This window comes from Sylvia atricapilla, unplaced genomic scaffold, assembly GCF_009819655.1.
Source record: "Sylvia atricapilla isolate bSylAtr1 unplaced genomic scaffold, bSylAtr1.pri scaffold_100_arrow_ctg1, whole genome shotgun sequence".
In the NCBI taxonomy this organism is placed as follows: Eukaryota; Metazoa; Chordata; class Aves; order Passeriformes; family Sylviidae; genus Sylvia; species Sylvia atricapilla.
Genome location: NW_027077028.1, coordinates 25,354 through 45,942, shown reverse-complemented (window position 1 = coordinate 45,942; position 20,589 = coordinate 25,354). Strand labels below are relative to the sequence as shown.

At 62.2% G+C, this 20,589-nt stretch overlaps 1 protein-coding gene across 3 annotated transcripts in view; it reads left to right on the top strand.

Moving 5' to 3' along the window:
• The window catches only part of C3 (complement C3), a 59,437-nt gene that overhangs the window by 19,529 nt on the left and 19,319 nt on the right, over nucleotides 1–20,589 (top strand). For 2 of the 3 annotated variants that reach the window (XM_066340089.1, XM_066340087.1), the window contains exons 11-26: nucleotides 129–275; nucleotides 2,312–2,524; nucleotides 2,971–3,165; nucleotides 3,856–4,017; nucleotides 5,238–5,367; nucleotides 6,328–6,399; nucleotides 7,280–7,480; nucleotides 10,861–11,029; nucleotides 12,632–12,717; nucleotides 13,491–13,630; nucleotides 15,006–15,218; nucleotides 16,324–16,390; nucleotides 17,145–17,231; nucleotides 17,914–18,117; nucleotides 19,778–19,853; nucleotides 19,930–20,089. In XM_066340089.1, coding sequence (XP_066196186.1) covers nucleotides 129–275; nucleotides 2,312–2,524; nucleotides 2,971–3,165; nucleotides 3,856–4,017; nucleotides 5,238–5,367; nucleotides 6,328–6,399; nucleotides 7,280–7,480; nucleotides 10,861–11,029; nucleotides 12,632–12,717; nucleotides 13,491–13,630; nucleotides 15,006–15,218; nucleotides 16,324–16,390; nucleotides 17,145–17,231; nucleotides 17,914–18,117; nucleotides 19,778–19,853; nucleotides 19,930–20,089 — 2,322 coding nt within the window. The remainder of the gene's footprint in view (nucleotides 1–128; nucleotides 276–2,311; nucleotides 2,525–2,970; nucleotides 3,166–3,855; nucleotides 4,018–5,237; nucleotides 5,368–6,327; nucleotides 6,400–7,279; nucleotides 7,481–10,860; nucleotides 11,030–12,631; nucleotides 12,718–13,490; nucleotides 13,631–15,005; nucleotides 15,219–16,323; nucleotides 16,391–17,144; nucleotides 17,232–17,913; nucleotides 18,118–19,777; nucleotides 19,854–19,929; nucleotides 20,090–20,589) is intronic. The other variant, XM_066340088.1, reaches the window with a different exon arrangement.

Here is a 20,589-nt window from a genome sequence, read left to right as displayed (position 1 = left end):
CACTGCCCCTTCCCAGAGCCAATGTCACTTCCCGGTGTCCCCTGCTGGTGACACAACCCCTTCCCAGCTCCCTTCCCTCACTCCACGTCCCCCCGTGACGTCCCCGCGTCCCCCGGTGTCCCCTCCAGGTTTATGTCACCAACCCCGACCAGTCTCCGGCGCAGCGTGTCACCGTCGAGGCCGATGGCTTCCAGGGCCAGGTGTCCACGCAGCGCGACGGCACGGCCAGGCTGGTCCTCAACATGCCGGCCAACAAGGACAGCGTCCCCATCACCGTGAGTGGGGACACCGGGTGACACCGCGGGGTGACACCGCGGGGTGACCGAGGGCGTGGAGATGTCACCTGGGGGTTGTGGTGGCCGAGATGTCCGGAGTGACCCACGGTTGTGACCGCCAAGGACAGGAGGATTGAGGGACCAGGATGGGCTGGACATCCGTGGTGGCCCCAAGGGTCATCTCGGTCACTGGTCATTGGCCAAAAGCCAAGATGGCCAAGGTCACGGCGGGTTTGAGGTGGCTGTGGTGGTCAAGGTGTCCAGAGTGACCGAGGAACGGGGCTTTGCTGGTCACCACTGGCCAAAGACCAGGTCAGGCTGACCATTGTGGTCAACACAACTGGGTTGACCAAGACATGAGAGTGACCAAGGGCCAGGGTCAAAGAGACTGCTGGAGATGTCCACAGGGGTCAGTTGTCCATGGTGGCGTGGTCACCAGTGACCAGGATGGCCAAAGCCAGGAAGACAAAAGTGACCAAGACATTGAGGATGGCCAAAGGTCAACGTCAGGGGGCCACCATGGTTGGGTGGCCAAGACATCCAAGTGGTCAGTTTGGTCACCGAGATGGTCACCAAGGACCAGGGCACCAGGAAGGGGCAGGGAGACCATGATGCCAAGACCTTCATGGTGGCCAAGACCTCCATGATGGCCAAGATCTCCACAGCGGCCAACACATCTACGATGGCTAAGATCTTTAAGGTAGCCAAACCCTTTTTTGGTGGCCAAGACCTTCATGGTGGCCAAGACCTTCATGGTGGCCAGAATCTCTAGGGTGACCAAGATCTCTATGGTGGGAAAGGTCTCCATGATGGCCAACACACCTCCATGGTGGCCAAGACCTCTAGGGTGGCCAAGATCTTCATGGTGGCCAACACACTTCCATGATGGATGGCCAAGACCTCCATGATGGCCAAGACCTTTACATTGGCCAAGACTTCTGTGGTGGCCAAAATCTCCATGATGGCCAACCCATCCCCATGGTGGCCAAGACCTCCGTGGTGGCCAAAATCCCCATGGTGACCAAGACAACTCCATGGTGGCCAAGACTTCCATGGAACCTCTATGATTTCCAAACCTTCCATGATGGCCAATACCTCTGCGGTGGCCAACACATCTCCACGATGGCCAAGACCTTTACATTGGCCAAGACCTCTGTGGTGGCCAAAACCTCCACGATGGCCAAGACCTCTGTGGTGGCCAAAATCCCCATGATGACCAACACAACTCCATGGTGGCCAAGACTTCCATGGAACCTCTATGATTTCCAAACCTTCCATGATGGCCAAGACCTCTGTGGTGGCCAACACATCTCCACGATGGCCAAGACACCTCCACGATGGCCAAGACCTCTGTGGTGGCCAAGTCCTCCATGATGGCCAAGACCTCTGTGGTGGCCAAGACACCTCCACGATGGCCAAGACCTCTGTGGTGGCCAAGTCCTCCATGATGGCCAAGACCTCTGTGGTGGCCAAGACACCCCACGATGGCCAAGACCTCTGTGGTGGCCAAGACCTCTGTGGTGGCCAACACACCTCACGATGGCCAAGACCTCTGTGGTGGCCAAGACCTCCATGATGGCCAAGACCTCTGTGGTGGCCAAGACCTCTGTGGTGGCCAAGACACCCCACGATGGCCAAGACCTCTGTGGTGGCCAAGACCTCTGTGGTGGCCAAGACACCCCCACGATGGCCAAGACCTCTGTGGTGGCCAAGACACCCCACGATGGCCAAGACCTCTGTGGTGGCCAACACATCTCCACGATGGCCAAGACCTCCATGATGGCCAAGTCCTCCATGATGGCCAAGACCTCTGTGGTGGCCAAGACCTCTGTGGTGGCCATCACACCCCCACGATGGCCAAGCCCTCCATGATGGCCAAGCCCTCCATGATTCCAAGCCCTCCATGGAACCTCTATGATCTCCAAGCCCTCCATGGAGAACCTCTATGATCTCCAAGCTCTCCATGCTGACCCCGCCCACTCCCGTGTCCCTCCCCGCTGACCGCGTGTCCCCGTGTCCCCGTGTCCCCGTCCCAGGTGCGCACGGCCCAGCCCGGGCTGCCGGCGGAGCGCCAGGCCTCGCGGCAGATGACGGCCCAGGCCTACCGCAGCCAGGGCAGCTCCGGAAACTTCCTGCACCTGGCCGTGGACACCAACGAGCTGCAGCCCGGGGACAGCCTGGCCGTCAACTTCCACCTCAAGACCAACAACAACGAAGTCCGCAACTCCGTCCCCTTCTTCACCTACCTGGTGGGTACCCGTGGGTGGCCGCTGGTCACACGGCTGGACCGCCTGGATGGTCAGGTGGCCACCAAGATGGACCACATTTAGGTCCAGGTGACCACCAAGATGGACCACCTGGACATCCAGGTGTCCACCAAGCTTGACCACCTGGACATCCAGGTGACCACCAAGCTCAACTGCCTGGAGGTCCAGGTGGCCACCAAGCTTGACCACATTTAGGTCCAGGTGGCCACCAAGCTGGACCACCTGGATAATCATGGGGCCACCAAGCTTGACCACATTTAGGTCCAGGTGGCCACCAAGATGGACCACCTGGACATCCAGGTGACCACCAAGCTTGACTACCTGGACGTCCAGGTGTCCACCAAGCTCAACCACCTGGACATCCAGGTGTCCACCAAGCTTGACCACGTGGAGGTCCAGGTGTCCACCAAGGGCGTTGTCTCTGTCAGATCATGAGCAAGGGCCGCATCCTCCGCGCCGGCCGGCAGCGGCACGAGCCTGGCCAGAGCCTGGTGACCATGACCCTGCCCGTGACCCCTGACCTCATCCCGTCCTTCCGGGTGGTGGCCTATTACTTCGTGCTGCCCGGCGAGATCGTGGCCGACTCCATCTGGGTGGACGTCAAGGACACCTGCATGGGCACCGTCAGTGTCCCCAGATGGCCACGGGGAGGGGCTTGGGGACCTTCGGGTGGTGGCCTCGGTGGTGGCCGGCGTGGTCCTTGAGGTGGCCCTTGAGGGTCTGGGAGGTCCTTGAGGGGTTTGGGTGGCCTTGAGCGACCTGGGGGGGCTTTTGATGGTTTTGGGGACCTCTTGAGGGACTTTTGGAAGGGTTTGGGGGACCCCTGAGGGGTTTGAGAGGTCCTTGAGGGGCTTGGGGGGACCTTGAGGGACCCGGGGGTGGCCTTGAGGGACCTGGAGGGGCCCTGAAGGTCTTGGGGGACCTTTGGAAAGGTTTGGGGGACTCTTGAGGGACCCTTGAAAGGACTTGGGGGGACATTGAGGGATCTGTGGGGTCCTTGAGGGATCTGTGGGACCTTTGGAAGGGTTCAGGGAGACCTCGAGGTCGTTGGGGACCTTTGGGAGGGCTTGAGGGGACATCGAGGCACCTGGTGGGGATTTGGTGTCACCTGGGTGGATTTGGACACTCCCTGAGGAGCTTGGACATCCCCTGGGTGGCCCTGGTGGCCCTGGTGACCCAGTGGTGACCCAGACACAAAACCTGTGGCCACCAGCTGCCCCGGGAGGTCTCGGTGTCCCCCGTGGTGGTGGCAGTGGGGACAGAGATGGCACCTGGGGACACCCTGGGGACACCACCCCCCGTGTGTGTGGCAGCTGGTGGTGAAGGGGGCGGCAGAAAGTGACAACCGCGTCCAGGAGCCGGGGACACCGATGAAGCTGCGCATCGAGGGCGACCACAAGGCGCACGTGGGGCTGGTGGCCGTGGACAAGGGCGTCTTCGTCATCAGCAAGAGGAACAAGCTCACCCAGACACGGGTGGGTGGCCCTGTCCCCGCTGTCCCCTGCTGGTGGCCGGCACGGCTGTCCCTGCTGTCCCCTGACGGTGACAATCGTGGTCGTCCCCATCCCTGCTGTCCGCTGGTGGTGGCCGTCATGGCTGTCCCCATCACCCCTGGGTGGTGGCCATCAGCAGCTGTCCCTGTCCCCCCTGTCCCTGGGTGGTGGCCATCGTGGTTGTCCCTCTCCCTGCTGTCCCCTGGTGGTGGCTGTCACAGCTGTCCCTGTCCCCGCTGTCCTTGAATGATGGCAGTGAGTGTCGCGGCTGTCCTGCTGTCCCCTGGTGGTGACAATCGTGGTTGTCCCCGTCCCTGCTGTCCGCTGGTGGTGGCCGTCATGACTGTCCCCATCACCCCTGGGTGGTGGCAGTGGCTGTCACACCTGTCCTGCTGTCCCCATCACCCCGGGTGGTGGCAGTGGCTGTCTCAGCTGTCCCCATCACCCCGGGTGGTGGCAGTGGCTGTCACAGCTGTCCCTGTCCCCATCACCCTGGGTGGTGGCAGTGAGTGTCACAGCTGTCCCTGTCCCCACTGTCCCTGGGTGGTGGCAGTGGCTGTCACAGCTGTCCCCATCACCCCTGAGTGGTGGCAGTGGCTGTCACAGCTGTCCCCATCACCCCGGGTGGTGGCAGTGGCTGTCTCAGCTGTCCCTGTCCCCATCATCTCTGGGTGGTGGCAGTGGCTGTCTCAGCTGTCCCTGTCCCCACTGTCCCTGAGTGGTGGCAGTGGCTGTCACAGCTGTCCCTGTCCCCATCACCCTGAGTGGTGGCAGTGGCTGTCTCAGCTGTCCCTGTCCCCACTGTCCCTGAGTGGTGGCAGTGGCCGTCACAGCTGTCCCTGTCCCCATCACCCCCGGGTGGTGGCAGTGGCCATCATGACTGTCCCCATCACCCCTGAATGGTGGCAGTGGCTGTCACAGCTGTCCCCATCACCCCTGAGTGGTGGCAGTGGCTGTCACAGCTGTCCCTGTCCCCATCACCCCGGGTGGTGGCAGTGGCTGTCACAGCTGTCCCTGTCCCCACTGTCCCTGGGTGGTGGCAGTGGCTGTCACAGCTGTCCCCATCACCCCCGGGTGGTGGCAGTGGCTGTCACAGCTGTCCCTGTCCCCATCACCCTGAGTGGTGGCAGTGGCTGTCACAGCTGTCCCCATCACCCCTGAGTGGTGGCAGTGGCCGTCACAGCTGTCCCCTGTGGACGCAGGTTTGGGACACGGTGGAGAAAAGTGACATCGGCTGCACGCCGGGCAGTGGCAGGGACAACATCGGGGTCTTCACGGACGCTGGCCTGAGCCTGGCCACCAACGTCCAGGTGACCACGCCCCAGCGCTCAGGTAGGACCGGGGACAGCCCTGGTGGCACCTCGGGGACATGGGGTGGCACCTCAGGGATGGGGCGGGTGACAGGGGGTGGAGGAGGTGACATCTCAGGGGTGGGGAAGGTGACATTTAGAGATGGGGCAGGTGACATCTCAGGGATGGAGGAGGTGGCACTTCAAGCATGTGGCACCTCAGGGACAGGGGAGGTGGCACCTTGGGGATGGGGAGGTGACACTTCAGGGATGGGGGACGTGACGTTTAAGGGAATGGGGATGGTGACACCTCGGGGGTGGGGAGGTGACACCTCAAGAACAGCGGTGGTGACACCTCAGGGATGTGGCACCTTGGGGACGGGGCAGGTGGCACCTCAGGGATGGGGGAGGTGACATTTAGGGAGATGGTGACACCTCAGGGATGTGACATTTCAGGAGTGGGCCGGGGTGACACATCGGGGACAGGGGAGGTGACACCTCAGGGATGTGACATTTCAGGAGTGGGCCAGGGTGACACATTGGGGACAGGGGAGGTGACACCTTGGGGATGGAGGAGGTGACATTTAGGGGCATGGTGACACCTCAGGGATGTGACATTTCAGGCGTGGGCCGGGGTGACACTTCAGGGACAGGAGAGGTGACACCTCAGGGATGTGACATTTCAGGCGCGGGCCGGGGTGACACTTCAGGGACAGGAGAGGTGACACCTCAGGGATGGGGCAGATGACACATCGGGGACAGGGAAGGTGACACCTCAGGGATGTGACACCTCAGGCATGGGCCAGGGTGACACTTCAGGGACAGGGGAGGTGACACCTCGGGGATAGGGGAGGTGACATTTAGGGGGATGGTGACACCTCAGGGATGTGACACATCAGGGACAGGGGAGGTGACACCTCGGGGATGGGGCGGTGACCCTGAACTCTGGGATGTGGCACCCAGGACACGGTGGGGTCCTGACTGGTGTCCCCTGTGTCCCCAGAGGTCCTGTGTCCCCAGCCGGCCAAACGCAAGCGCCGCTCGCTGGCACTCGCCGAGTACAAGGGCACCAAGGGTAGGTGGCACCGCGGCGTGTCCCTTGTCCCCAGGGCCACCAGGGTGTCCTGTGCCCCCAGGGTCACCAGCGTGTCCCTTGTCCCCAAAATCACCAGGGTGTCCCTTGTCCCCAAAATCACCGGGTGTCCCTTGTCCCTGTGACTGTCAAGGTGTCCCACATCCCTGAGGGCCACCAGCGTGTCCCATGTCCCATGTCCCAGTCAATACCAGTGTCCCATGTCCCTGAGCACCAGTAGCGTGTCCCATGTCCCTGAGAGCCACCAGCGTGTCCCATGTCCCAGTCAATACCAGTGTCCCATGTCGGTGAGGGCCACCAGTGTGTCCCGTGTCCCTGAGGGCCACCAGCATGTCCCATGACCCCGAGGGCCACCAGTGTCCCGTGTCCCCGAGTGCCCCCAGTGTCCCGTGTCCCCGAGTGCCCCCAGTGTCCCGAGTGCCCCCAGTGTCCCCGAGTGCCCCCAGTGTGTCCCGTGTCCCGTGTCCCCGAGTGCCCCCAGTGTCCCGTGTCCCTGAGTGCCCCGAGTGCCCCCAGTGTCCCCGAGTGTCCCCAGCGTGTCCCCGAGTGCCCCCAGAGTGTCCCCGAGTGTCCCCAGTGTCCCCGAGTGCCCCAGCGTGTCCCGTGTCCCATGTCCCCGAGTGCCCCCAGTGTCCCGTGTCCCATGTCCCCGAGTGCCCCCAGCGTGTCCCTGAGTGCCCCCAGTGTCCCCGAGTGCCCCCAGCGTGTCCCCGAGTGCCCCCAGTGTCCCCGAGTGCCCCCAGTGTCCCCGAGTGCCCCCAGAGTGTCCTGTGTCCAGTGTCCCTGAGTGCCCCCAGTGTCCCCGAGTGCCCCCAGTGTCCCCGAGGGCCCCGGCGTGTCCCACACCCCCGCCGTCCGGCAGTGGCCGAGTACTCGGAGCGGCTGGAGCGGCGGTGCTGCGAGGACGGGATGAAGGAGAACCCGATGGGGCACAGCTGCGAGCGCAGGAGCGGCTACATCCAGGAGGGCGACGCCTGCGTCCGCGCCTTCCTCGACTGCTGCCGCTACATCACGGCCAAGCGCCAGCAGCAGAACCTGTCCCCCAGCATCGGCCTGGCCAGAAGCAAGTGTGGGGACGGGCAGGGGCGGGAGAGGGGCTGGGGACATCGAGGTGACACCGCGGTGACACTGCGGTGACACTGGGGTGACACCGGGGTGGTGCTGGGGTGACACCGGCTGACACTGGGGTGACACCGAGGTGACAGTGGTGGCGCTGGGGTGACACCGGGGTGGCAGTGGTGGTGCTGGGGTGATGCTGGGGTGACACTGGGTAACACTGGGTGACACCGAGGTGACACTGGGGTGGCACCAGGTGACACCAGGGTGACAGTGGCGGTGCTGGGATGACACTGGGTGACACTGGGGTGACACCGGGGTGGCAGTGGTGGCACTGGGGTGACACCGGGTGACACTGGGTGACATGGGTGACACCGGGGTGGCAGTGGTGGCGCCGGGGTGACACCGGGTGACACTGGGGTGACACTGGGGTGACACCGAGGTGACAGTGGTGGCACTGGGGTGACACCGGGGTGACATGGGTGACAGCAGAGTGGCAATGGCGGTGCCAGGGTGACACCGGGGTGACACCGGGGTGACACTGGGTGACACTGGGGTGACACCGGGGTGGCAGTGGTGGTGCTGGGGTGATGCTGGGGTGACACTGGGTAACACTGGGTGACACCGAGGTGACACTGGGGTGGCACCAGGTGACACCAGGGTGACAGTGGCGGTGCTGGGATGACACTGGGTGACACTGGGGTGACACTGGGGTGGCAGTGGTGGCACTGGGGTGACATGGGTGACACTGGGGTGACACCGGGGTGACAGTGGTGGTGCCAGGGTGACACCAGGGTGACACCAGGGTGACACCAGGGTGACACTGGGTGACAGTGGTGGTGCTAGGGTGACATTAGGTGACAGTGGGGGACATGGGTGACACCGGGTGACACTGGGTGACACTGGGGTGACACCGGGGGGGCAGTGGTGGTGCTGGGGTGACACCGGGGTGATTCCGGGGTGACACTAGGTGACATGGTGACATGGGTGACACCGGGGTGACACCGGGGTGACACCGGGGTGACATGGGTGACACCGCGGTGACACTGGGGTGACAGTGGTGGCTCCAGGGGGACACTGGGTGACACTGGGGTAATACCAGGGTGGCAGTGGTGGTGCTGGGGTGATGCTGGGGTGACACTGAGTAACACTGGGTGACACTGGGGTGGCACCATGTGACACCAGCGTGACAGTGGCGGTGCTGGGATGACACTGGGTGACACTGGGGTGACACCGGGGTGGCAGTGGTGGCGCCGGGGTGACACCGGGTGACACTGGGGTGACACTAGGTGACACAGGGTGACATGGGTGACACTGGGGTGACATGGGTGACACCGGGGTGACAGTGGTGGCACCGAGGTGATACCAGGGTGACACTAGGTGACACACGGTGACATGGGTGACACTGAGGTGACACCGAGGTGACACTGGGGTGGCAGTGGTGGCACTGGGGTGATACTGGGGTTGATACCAGGGTGATACCGGGGTGATTCCGGGGTGACACTAGGTGACACGGTGACATGGGTGACACCGGGGTGACACCGGGGTGACACCGGGGTGACACCGAGGTGGCAGTGGTGGCGCCGGGGTGACACCGCGGTGACACTGGGGTGACACTGGGGTGACACCGGGGTGGCAGTGGTGGCGCCGGGGTGACACCAGGGTGACACTGGGGTGACACTGGGGTGACACTGGGGTGACACCGGGGTGGCAGTGGTGGTGCTGGGGTGACACCGGGTGACACTGGGGTGACACTGGGGGTGACACCGGGGTGACACCGGGGTGGCAGTGGTGGTGCTGGGGTGACACCAGAGTGACACTGGGGTGACACTGGGGTGACACCGGGGTGGCAGTGGTGGCGCCGGGGTGACACCGCGGTGACACTGGGGTGACACTGGGGTGACACCGGGGTGGCAGTGGTGGTGCTAGGGTGACATCGGGGTGACACTAGGTGACACGGTGACATGGGTGACACTGGGGTGACACCGGGGTGACACCGGGGTGACACTGGGGTAACACTGGGGTGACATGGGTGACACTGGGGTAACATGGGTGACACCAGGGTGATACTGGGGTGATTCCGGGGTGACACTAGGTGACACGGTGACATGGGTGACACCTAGGTGACACTGGGGTAACACTGGGGTGACGTGGGTGACACTGGAGTAACATGGGTGACAGCGAGGTGACAGTGATGGTGCCGGAGTGATACCAGGGTGACACTGGGGTAACATGGGTGACAGCGGGGTGGCAGTGGCGGCGCCGGGCTGACACTGACAGCGCTGGGGTGACACCGGGGTGACATGGGTGACACCGGGGTGACACCAAGGTGACACCGGAGTAACATGGGTGACATTGGGGTGACATGGGTGACACCGGGGTGACACCGGGGTGACACTGGGGTGGCAGTGGCAGCGCCGGGGTGACACTAGGTGACACAGGATGACATGGGTGACACCGGAGTGACATGGGTGACAGCAGGGTGACACCAGGGTGACACTGGGGTGGCAGTGGCAGCGCCGGGGTGACACTAGGTGACACAGGATGACATGAGTGACACCGGAGTAACATGGGTGACATCGGGGTGACATGGGTGACAGCGGGGTGGCAGTGGTGGCACCAGGGTGACATGGGTGACAGCGGGGTGACACCGGGGTGACACTGGGGTGACAGTGGCAGTGCTGGGGTGACACTAGGTGACACAGGATGACATGGATGACACCGGAGTGACATGGGTGACACTGGAGTGACACTAGGTGACACTGGGGTGACAGTGGCAGTGCCGGGGTGACACTAGGTGACACAGGATGACATGGGTGACACCGGGGTGACATGGGTGACACCGGGGTGACACCGGGGTGACACTGGGGTGGCAGTGGCAGCGCCGGGGTGACACTAGGTGACACAGGATGACATGGGTGACACCGGGGGTGACACTGGGGTGACACTGGGGTGACAGTGGCAGCGCCGGGGTGACACTAGGTGACACAGGATGACATGGGTGACACCGGGGTGACACTGGGGTGACACTGGGGTGACAGTGGCAGCGCCGGGGTGACACTAGGTGACACAGGATGACATGGGTGACACCGGGGTGACATGGGTGACAGCAGGGTGACACTGGGGTGACAGTGGCGGCGCCGGGGTGACATGGGTGACAGCGGGGTGACACTAGGTGACACTGGGGTGGCAGTGGCGGCGCCGGGGTGACACTAGGTGACACAGGATGACATGGGTGACACCGGGGTGACATGGGTGACATCGGGGTGACATGGGTGACACTGGGGTGGCAGTGGCGGCGCTGGGGTGACATGGGTGACAGCGGGGTGACACTAGGTGACACTGGGGTGGCAGTGGCGGCGCCGGGGTGATAGCGGCTCCGCTCAGGGCTGGCAGCCGCGCGTCCCCAATCGCGAGGGCCGATGCCACCACCACCCCCAGGCCAGGAGGACGACGACTTCTTCTTGTCCGACTCCGAGATCATCTCCAGGAGCCTCTTCCCCGAGAGCTGGATGTGGCAGGTGGAGCAGCTGAACGAGCCACCCAACGACCTGGGGTGAGCCTGGGGACCGCGGTGTCACCGCCCTGTCACCTCATGGTCACCCTGTCCACCTTGGACATCTCTGGGGACCCCGGTTTCACCACTCTGTCACCTCATGGCCATGGTCACCCTGTCCACCTCAACCAGGGCAGGCTGGGGTGAGCCTGGGGACCCCAGGCCACCGCCCTGTCACCTCATGGTCACCCTGTCCACCTTGGACATCTCTGGGGACCCCGGGCCACCACCCTGTCACCTCATGGTCACTCTGTCCACCTCGGACATCTCTGGGGACCCCGGGCCACTGCCCTGTCACCTCATGGCCACCCTGTCCCTGTCCACCTCGGACATCTCTGGGGACCCCAGGCCACCGCCCTGTCACCTCATGGTCACCCTGTCCACCTCAGACATCTCTGGGGACCCTGGGCCACCGCCCTGTCACCCCACGGCCGTGCTCACCCTGTCCACCTCAGACATCTCTGGGGACCCCAGGCCACCACCCTGTCACCTCATGGCCATGGCCACCCTGTCCCCATCCACCTCGGACATCTCTGGCCACCCCCAAATCCAGACAAAGGTCACCGCTGACCTCCCGGACCATCCTCAGGACTCCTCGGTCCCCTCAGGGGTCATCCCCAAGCTCCTGGTGCTGCTGGGGGGGTCTCTGTGGGTCTGGGACACCTGTGGGGACCAGGAATGTCCAGCTGTGGGTCTGGGACATCTTTGGGGACCAGGGAGATGTCACTGTGGGTCTGGGACATCTTTGGGGACAGGAATGTCCCGTGGTGACACCTCCTGAGCCTGGCCTGGGGTGGGCCGTGACTCCCTTGGTCACTCCCTGGTCACTCCCTGGTCACTCCTTGGTCACTCCCTGGTCACTCCTCGGTCACTCCCTGGTCACTCCTTGGTCACTCCTTGGTCACTCCCTGGTCACTCCTCGGTCACTCCCTGGTCACTCCTTGGTCACTCCTTGGTCACTCCCTGGTCACTCCTCGGTCACTCCCTGGTCACTCCTTGGTCACTCCCTGGTCACTCCCTGGTCACTCCTTGGTCACTCCTTGGTCACTCCCTGGTCACTCCTCGGTCACTCCCTGGTCACTCCTTGGTCACTCCCTGGTCACTCCCTGGTCACTCCCTGGTCACTCCTGGGTCACTCCCTGGTCACTCCCTGGTCACTCCCTGGTCACTCCTTGGTCACTCTCTGGTCACTCCTCGGTCACTCCCTGGTCACTCCTTGGTCACTCCTTGGTCACTCCCTGGTCACTCCTTGGTCACTCCCTGGTCACTCTTTGGTCACTCCCTGGTCACCCCCTGGTCACTCCCTGGTCACTCTTTGGTCACTCCTTGGTCACTCCCTGGTCACCCCCTGGTCACTCCCTGGTCACTCCTTGGTCACTCCTGGGTCACTCTTGGGTCACTCCCTGGTCACTCCTTGGTCACTCCCTGGTCACTCCCTGGTCACTCCTCGGTCACTCCCTGGTCACTCCTTGGTCACTCCCTGGTCACTCCCTGGTCACTCCTTGGTCACTCCTTGGTCACCCCCTGGTCACTCCCTGGTCACTCCCTGGTCACTCACTGGTCACTCCTTGGTCACTCCCTGGTCACTCCTGTCCCCTCCAGGGTCTCGGCCAAGACGGTGCCCGTGTACCTGAAGGACTCCATCACCACCTGGGAGGTCCTGGCCGTCAGCCTGTCCCCCTCCAAAGGTACGGGCTCACGGGGGTCCTGGGGGGTCCTGGGGTCAGCAGAATGTCCCCAAACCTTCGGGTGGGGGTCCCCAAGACCTGACGGGTCCCCTAAAGCCTGGAGGAGATCGCTGGGATTTGAGGGACCCCCAAAAATCTGAGCGGGAGATGCCCCAAAGCTGGGTGACCATCTTTGGGATTTGAGGGATCTCCTAAAGCTTGGGAGGATTCCTTGGGATTCGGGGGATCTCCTAAAGCTTGGGAGAATTCCTTGGGATTCAGGGGATCTCCTGAAGCTTGGGAGAATTCCATGGGATTCAGGGGATCTCCCGAACTTGGGGGAACTCCGTGGGGTTTGATGGATCCCCTAAACATTTGTAGGGTTTATTGGGATCCAAGGGATCTTGAAGGGATCTTGAGGGATCTCCTAAAGCTTGGGAGAATTCCATGGGATTCGGGGGATCTCCTGAACTCGGGGGAACTCCGTGGGGTTTGACGGATCCCCTAAACCTCTGTGGGGCTTCTTGGGATTCCAAGGATCTTCCAAACCTTGGGAGGACTCCGTGGGTCTTGATGGGTCCCCTGAAGCTTGGGAGGAGTCCGTGGAGCTTGAGGGAATCTCCTAAACGTTGGGATTCGAGGGGTCTCCTAAACCTTGGGAGGACTCTGTGGGTCTTGGTGGATCTCCTAAACCTCCTGAGGCCTCCCTGGACTTCTGGGCACCTCCAAAGTGACCTTGGGGACACTTGAGGCGTCCCCCAGCCCCCCGTCGTGACGTGTCCCCGTGTCCCCAGGGCTGTGCGTGGCCGACCCCTACGAGATCACGGTGAGGAAGGATTTCTTCCTCGACCTGCGGCTGCCCTACTCGGTGGTGAGGAACGAGCAGGTGGAGATCCGCGCCATCCTCTACAACTACTGGCTGCGGGACATCATGGTCAGTCGGGGACGGGCTCCTGGGGACACCGGGACCTCCAAAGGTCCCAGCTGGGGACGGGCTCCTGGGGACACCGTGACCTCCAAAGGTCCCAGCTGGGGACGGGCTGCTGGGGACACCGTGACCTCCAAAGGTCCCAGTCGGGGACGGGTTCTTGGGGACACCGTGACCTCCAAAGGTCCCAGCTGGGGACGGGTTCTTGGGGACACCGGGACCTCCAAAGGTCCCAGCTGGGGACAGGTTCTTGGGACACCGTGACCTCCAAAGGTCTGAACTGGGGACAGGTTCTTGGGGACACCGTGACCTCGCTCCAGGCCCTAGTTGGGGACAGGTTCTTGGGGACACTGTGACCTCCAAAGGTCCCAACTGGGGACAGGTTCTTGGGACACCGTGACTTCCAAAGGTCCCAATTGGGGACGGGTTCTTGGGGACACCGTGACCTCTCTCCGGTTCTTGGGGACACCATGACCTCCAAAGGTCTGAACTGGGGACAGGTTCTTGGGGACACCGTGACCTCGCTCTGACCCTCAGTCAGGGGCAGGTTCTTGGGGACATTGTGACCTCGCTCCAGGCCCAATTGGGGACAGGTTCTTGGGGACACCGTGACCTCCAAAGGTCTGAACTGGGGACAGGTTCTTGGGGACACCATGACCTCGCTCTGACCCCCAGTCAGGGGCAGGTTCTTGGGGACACCGTGACCTCGCTCCAGGCCCAATTGGGGACAGGTTCTTGGGGACACCGTGACCTCCAAAGGTCCCCAATTGGGGACAGGTTCTTGGGGACACCGTGACCTCCAAAGGTCCCCAATTGGGGATGGGCTCCTGGGGACACTGTGACCTCCAAAGGCCCCAGTCAGGGACAGGTTCTTGGGGACACCGTGACCTCGCTCCAGGCCCAATTGGGGACAGGTTCTTGGGGACACCGTGACCTCGCTCTGACCCCCAGTCAGGGGCAGGTTCTTGGGGACACCGTGACCTCCAAAGGTCCCCAATTGGGGAAGGGCTCCTGGGGACACTGTGACCTCCAAAGGCCCCAGTCAGGGACAGGTTCTTGGGGACAGGTTCTTAGGGACACCGTGACCTCGCTCCAGGCCCAATTGGGGACAGGTTCTTGGGGACACCGTGACCTCGCTCTGGTCCCCAGTCAGGGGCAGGTTCTTGGGGACAGGTTCTTGGGGACACCGTGACCTCGCTCTGGTCCCCAGTCAGGGACAGGTTCTTGGGGACACCGTGACCTCGCTCTGGTCCCCAGTCAGGGACAGGTTCTTGGGGACACCGTGACCTCGCTCTGACCCCCAGTCAGGGACAGCTTGTTGGGGACACCGTGACCTCGCTCCGGCCCCCAGGTGTGACCCCGGGGCCCACCTGTCCCCCAGGTGCGGGTGGAGCTGGTGCACAACCCCGACCTGTGCAGCCCGTCCACGGCCAAGAAGCGCTTCCAGCAGCTGCTGCGGATGAAGGCCGAGTCCTCGCGGACCGTGTCCTTCGTCATCGTCCCCCTGAAGCTCGGGCTGCTGGACATCGAGGTCAAGGCCTCCGTCTACAACCAGTACGTGGGCGACGGCGTCAAGAAGAAGCTCCGGGTGGTGGTGAGTGACAGAGAGGGACCTGGTGGCACTGGTGGGCAGCAGGATTGGTGGTGGCACTGATGGACATCAGGGTGGACAGAAAGGGACCTGGTGACATTGATGGACAGCAGAGGGGACAGCAGGCTGGGACCTGGTGGCACTGGTGGGCAGCAGGGTGGGTGGTGACATTGATGGACATCAGGATGGACAGAAAGAGATCTGGTGGCCCTTATGGACATCAGGGTGGGACCTGGTGGCACTGGTGGACATCAGGCTGGGTGGTGAAATTGATGGACATCAGGCTGGGTGGTGGCACTGGTGGGCAGCAGGATGGACAGAAAGGGACCTGGTGACATTGATGGACAGCAGAATGGACAGAGAGGGACCTGGTGGCACTGATGGACATCAGGGTGGACAGAGAGGGACCTGGTGACACTATTGGACATCAGGGTGGGACCTGGTGGCACTGACTGACATCAGGCTGGGTGGTGGCACTGGTGGACAGCAGGGTGGACAGAAGGGGACCTGGTGGCACCGGTGGACAGCAGGGGAGACAGAGAGGCACCTGGTGACATTGATGGACAGCAGAGGGGACAGCAGGCTGGGACCTGGTGGCACTTATGGAGAGCAAGATGAGTGGTGGCACTGGTGGACATCAGGCTGGGTGGTGACATTGATGGACATCAGGATGGACAGAGACGGACTTGGTGGCACTGGTGGACAGCAGAGGGGATGGAGAGGGACCTGGTGACATTGATGGACAGCAGGCTGGGTGGTGGCACTGATGGACATCAGGATGGACAAAAAGGGACCTGGTGACCCTGATGGACAGCAGGATGGGTGGTGACATTGATGGACATCAGGATGGACACTGGCCAGGCAGAAAGGGACCTGGTGGCACTGGTGGACATCAGGGTGGGACCTGGTGGCACTGGTGGACATCAGGCTGGACACTGGCCAGGCAGAAAGGGAGCTGGTGACAGTGATGGACAGGTGAGGATGGCCGAGTGTGGCCTCCTGGCCTTGTCCCAGCGTGTCACTGGGGTGTCACTGGTTTATACTGGGAGGGGTTGTGGTGGGAGGAGCCCAGCCCCAGCCCCACCCTCAGCGGGACTCCGCCCCACAGCCCGAGGGGATGCGGCTGGAGAAGACGGTGAAGATCGTGGAGCTGGACCCGGAGAACAAGGGAGTCAGTGAGTGACATCTGGGGGACAGGAGAGGTCCCAGGGTGGCTTTGGGACATCTCTGGGGACAGGAGAGGTCCCAGGGTGGGTTTGGGACATCTCTGGGGACAGGAGAGGTCTCACTGTGGCTTTGGGACATCTCTGGGGACAGGAGAGGTCCCAGGGTGGGTTTGGGACATCTGGGGACAGGAGAGGTCTCACTGTGGGTTTGAGACATCTTTGGGGACCAGGAATGTCCAACTATGGCTTTGGGACATCTCTGGAGTCAGGAGAGGTCCCAGGGTGGCTTTGGGACATCTTTGGGGTCCAGGAATGTCCAGCTGTGACTTTGGGACATCTCTGGGGACAGGGGAACCCCCACTGTGACTTTGGGACTTTTCTGGGGACCAGGGAGGTCCCAGGGTGGGTTTGGGACATCTGGGGACAAGGGAACTCCCACTGTGGGTGGGTTTGGGACATCTTTGGGGACAGGGGAACTCTCACTGTGGGTTGGGGACATCTTTGGGCACCAGGGAGGTCCCACTGTGGGTTGGGGACATCTCTGGGGACCAAGGAGATACCCCCAAGGTCAGGTTTGGGACAACCTGTAGGACAAGGGACATCCCACCACAGAACTGGGGCACCCCAAGGGTGAAGGGACATCCTGGGGTGGCCCTAGAAGGTCTGGAGGGACAAGGGACACCCCGGTGTGGGTGGGGCTGGGTCACCTCTGGGGGGGACACGGGGAGGACGTGGGGTCACCTGTGTCCACCCCACCGCACAGACGGGGTGCAGGAGGAGCGGGTGAAGGCCGCCGACCTCTCGGACATTGTCCCCGACACCGAGTCCGAGACCAAAGTCAGCATCCAGGGTGAGCAGCGGGAGGGGACACCTGGGGACACCTGGGGACAGCCTGGGTGGGACACCGGGGTGGGACTTCGGAGTGGGACATTCTGGGTGGGACATTGGGGTGGGACATCGGGGTGGGACATTCTGGGTGGGACATCTGTGTGGGACATCCTGGAGGGGACAAATCTGGGTGGGACATCGGGGTGGGACATCGGGGTGGGACATCCTGGATGGGACATTGGGGTGGGACATTGGGGTGGGACATTCTGGGAGGGACATCGGGGTGGGACATCGGGGTGGGACATCTGGGTGGGACATTGGGGTGGGACAACCCAGGTGGGACAACCTGGTTGAGACATCCAGGTGAGACAAGCTGGGTGGGACATCCTGGATGGGACAGCCTGGGTGGGACATCGGGGTGGGACATTGTGGTGGGACATCCTGGGAGGGACATCGGGGTGGGACATCGGGGTGGGACATCGGGGTGGGATATTGGGGTGGGACAACGGGGTGGGACAACCTGGATGAGACATCCAGGTGAGACAAGCTGGGTGGGACATCCTGGATGGGACAGCCTGGGTGGGACATTGGGGTGGGACATTCTGGGTGGGACAACCTGGGTGGGACATCCGGGATGGGCCATTGAGGTGGGACAACCTTGGTGGGACATCCCGGGGTGGGTGACACGTCCCTTTCTGCCCCAGGCAACCCGGTGTCCATCATCGTGGAGAAGTCCATCAACGGGGACAAGCTGAAGCACCTGATCGTGACCCCGTCGGGCTGCGGGGAGCAGAACATGATCGGCCTGACCCCCACGGTCATCGCCGTCCACTACCTGGACAACACCCAGCAGTGGGAGAACTTCGGCATCGACCGCCGCTCCGGGGCCATCGAGATCATCAAGAAAGGTGGGGACGGCCCCAGAAGGTCCCCAAAGTGGTGGGAACGGCCCCAAAAGCGGTGGGAATGGCCCCAAAAGTGGTGATGGCCCCAAAAGGTCCAAAAAGTGGTGGGAACGGCCCCAAAAGTGGTGGAAACATCCCCAGAAGTGGTGGGAACATCCCCAAAAGTCCTGGGAACGTCCCCAAAAGTGGTGGGAACGGCCCCAAAAGTGGTGGGAATGGACCCAAAAGTGGTAACAACCCCCAAAGGAGGAGGAGCGTCCCCAAAAGTGGTGGGAACGTCCTCCAAAGTGGTGGGGATGACCCCAAAAGGAGCAGGAGGCGCTCTTTTTGGAACTGGTGGGAACGGCCCCAGAAATGGTGGGAACGGCCCCAAAAGTGGTGGGATGCACTGGGGTGGTCTCCAGAGCAGGTTGGTGGCCTGAGGGTTCCTCAGCTTGGGTGGGGGCTCTTGTGTTGGCCAATGGTTGGTGGCCTGAGGTCACCCCTGGACGCTCCTTCTGTTGACCAATGGTTGGAAGGTGTTGGTGGCCTGGAGACACCCCTGGACCTTGGGTGTTCCTTGGGTGTTCTTTGGGTGTCCCTTGGGTGTCCCTTGGGTGAAGTTTGGGCGTCCATTGGGTGTCTCCTGGACACCTTTGTGTTGACCAATGGCTGGAGGGCGTTGGTGGCCTGAAGCCACCACTGCCCACTCCATCCATTGACCAATCATTGGAGGACATTGGTGGCCTAAAGCCACCACTGACCACCTCTCACACTGACCAATGGTTGGAGGACACTGGTGGCCTAAAGCCACTACTGACCACCCCTTACACTGACCAATCGTTGGAGGACATTGGTGGCTTTAAGCCATCACTGACCACCCCTTACACTGACCAATGGTTGGAGGACATTGGTGGCCTTAAGCCATCACTGACCACCCCCACACTGACCAATCGTTGGAGGACATTGGTGGCCTTAAACCATCACTGACCACCACTCACACTGACCAATGGTTGGTGGCCTGAAGCCACCACTGACCACCCCTCCCACTGACCAATCGTTGGAGAACATTGGTGGCCTTAAGCCACCACTGACCACCCCTCACACTGACCAATGGTTGGAGGACACTGGTCACCTAAAGCCACCACTGACCACCCCTCACGCTGACCAATGGTTGGAGGACATTGGTGGCTTTAAGCCATCACTGACCACCACTCACACTGACCAATCGTTGGTGGCCTTAAGCCACTACTGACCACCCCTCACGCTGACCAATGATTGGAGGACGCTGGTCACCTAAAGCCACCACTGACCACCCCTCACACTGACCAATCGTTGGTGGCCTTAAGCCACTGCTGACCACCCCTCACACTGACCAGTCATGGGAGGACATTGGTGGCCTTAAGCCACTGCTGACCACCCCTCACGCTGACCAATGGTTGGAGGACATTGGTGGCCTGAAGCCACCACTGACCACCCCTCACACTGACCAATCGTTGGAGGACACTGGTGGCCTTAAGCCATCCATCACTGGCCATCCTTTGCGTTGACCAATGGTTGGAGGACATTGGTGGCCTGAGGCCACTGCTGGCCACTCCTCGCATTGTCCAGTGGTAGGGAGGACATTGGTGACCTGCGGCCACCACTGACCACCTCCCGCTGACCAGCGGCCATCTCCTGGCAGGTTACACCCAGCAGTTGGCCTTCCGCAAGCCCGACAGCTCCTACGCCGCCTTCATCAACCGCCCCTCCAGCACCTGGTGAGGGTCCCACCGCCGCGGCCACCGCCCCGGTGACACCGGGTGACACACGACACTCAGCGGTGCCCGTCCCCAGGTTGACCGCCTACGTGGTCAAGGTGTTCGCCATGGCCAGGAAGCTGACGGACATCGAGCACGGCGAGATCTGCGGGCCCGTCAAGTGGCTCATCCTCAAAAAGCAGAAGCCGGACGGCGTCTTCCAGGAGGACGCGGCCGTCATCCACAAGGAGATGGTGGTAGGAGGGACACCTCGGCACGGTCACTGGTGGTGGACGAAGCTTGGGGGACCTCGGGGGGAGGTTGGGTGAAGGGTGGGAGGTTTGGGGTGAAGGTCAGGTGGACTTTGGGTGTTCCTTGGTGAACTTTGGGTGTTCCTTGGAGTTTCCTTGGGTGAAGGTCAGGTGGACTTTGGGCGTTTCTCGGTGAACTTTGGGCGTTCCTTGGGCCTCCCTTGGGTGTTCCTTGGACTTCTCTGGGGTGAAGGTCTGGTGAACTTTGGGTGTTCCTTGGTGAATTTTGGGTGTTCCTTGGGCCTCCCTTGGGTGTTCCTTGGACTTCTCTGGGGTGAAGGTCAGGTGGACTTCGGGTGTTCCTTGGTGAACTTTGGGTGTTCCTTGGTGAATTTTGGGTGCTCCTTGGGCATTTCCTGGGTGTCCCTCGGGTGAAGGTCAGGTGGACCTCAGGAATCCTTTGAGCGTTCCTTGGCTGAAGTTTGGGTGGGTTTGGGGTGTTCCTT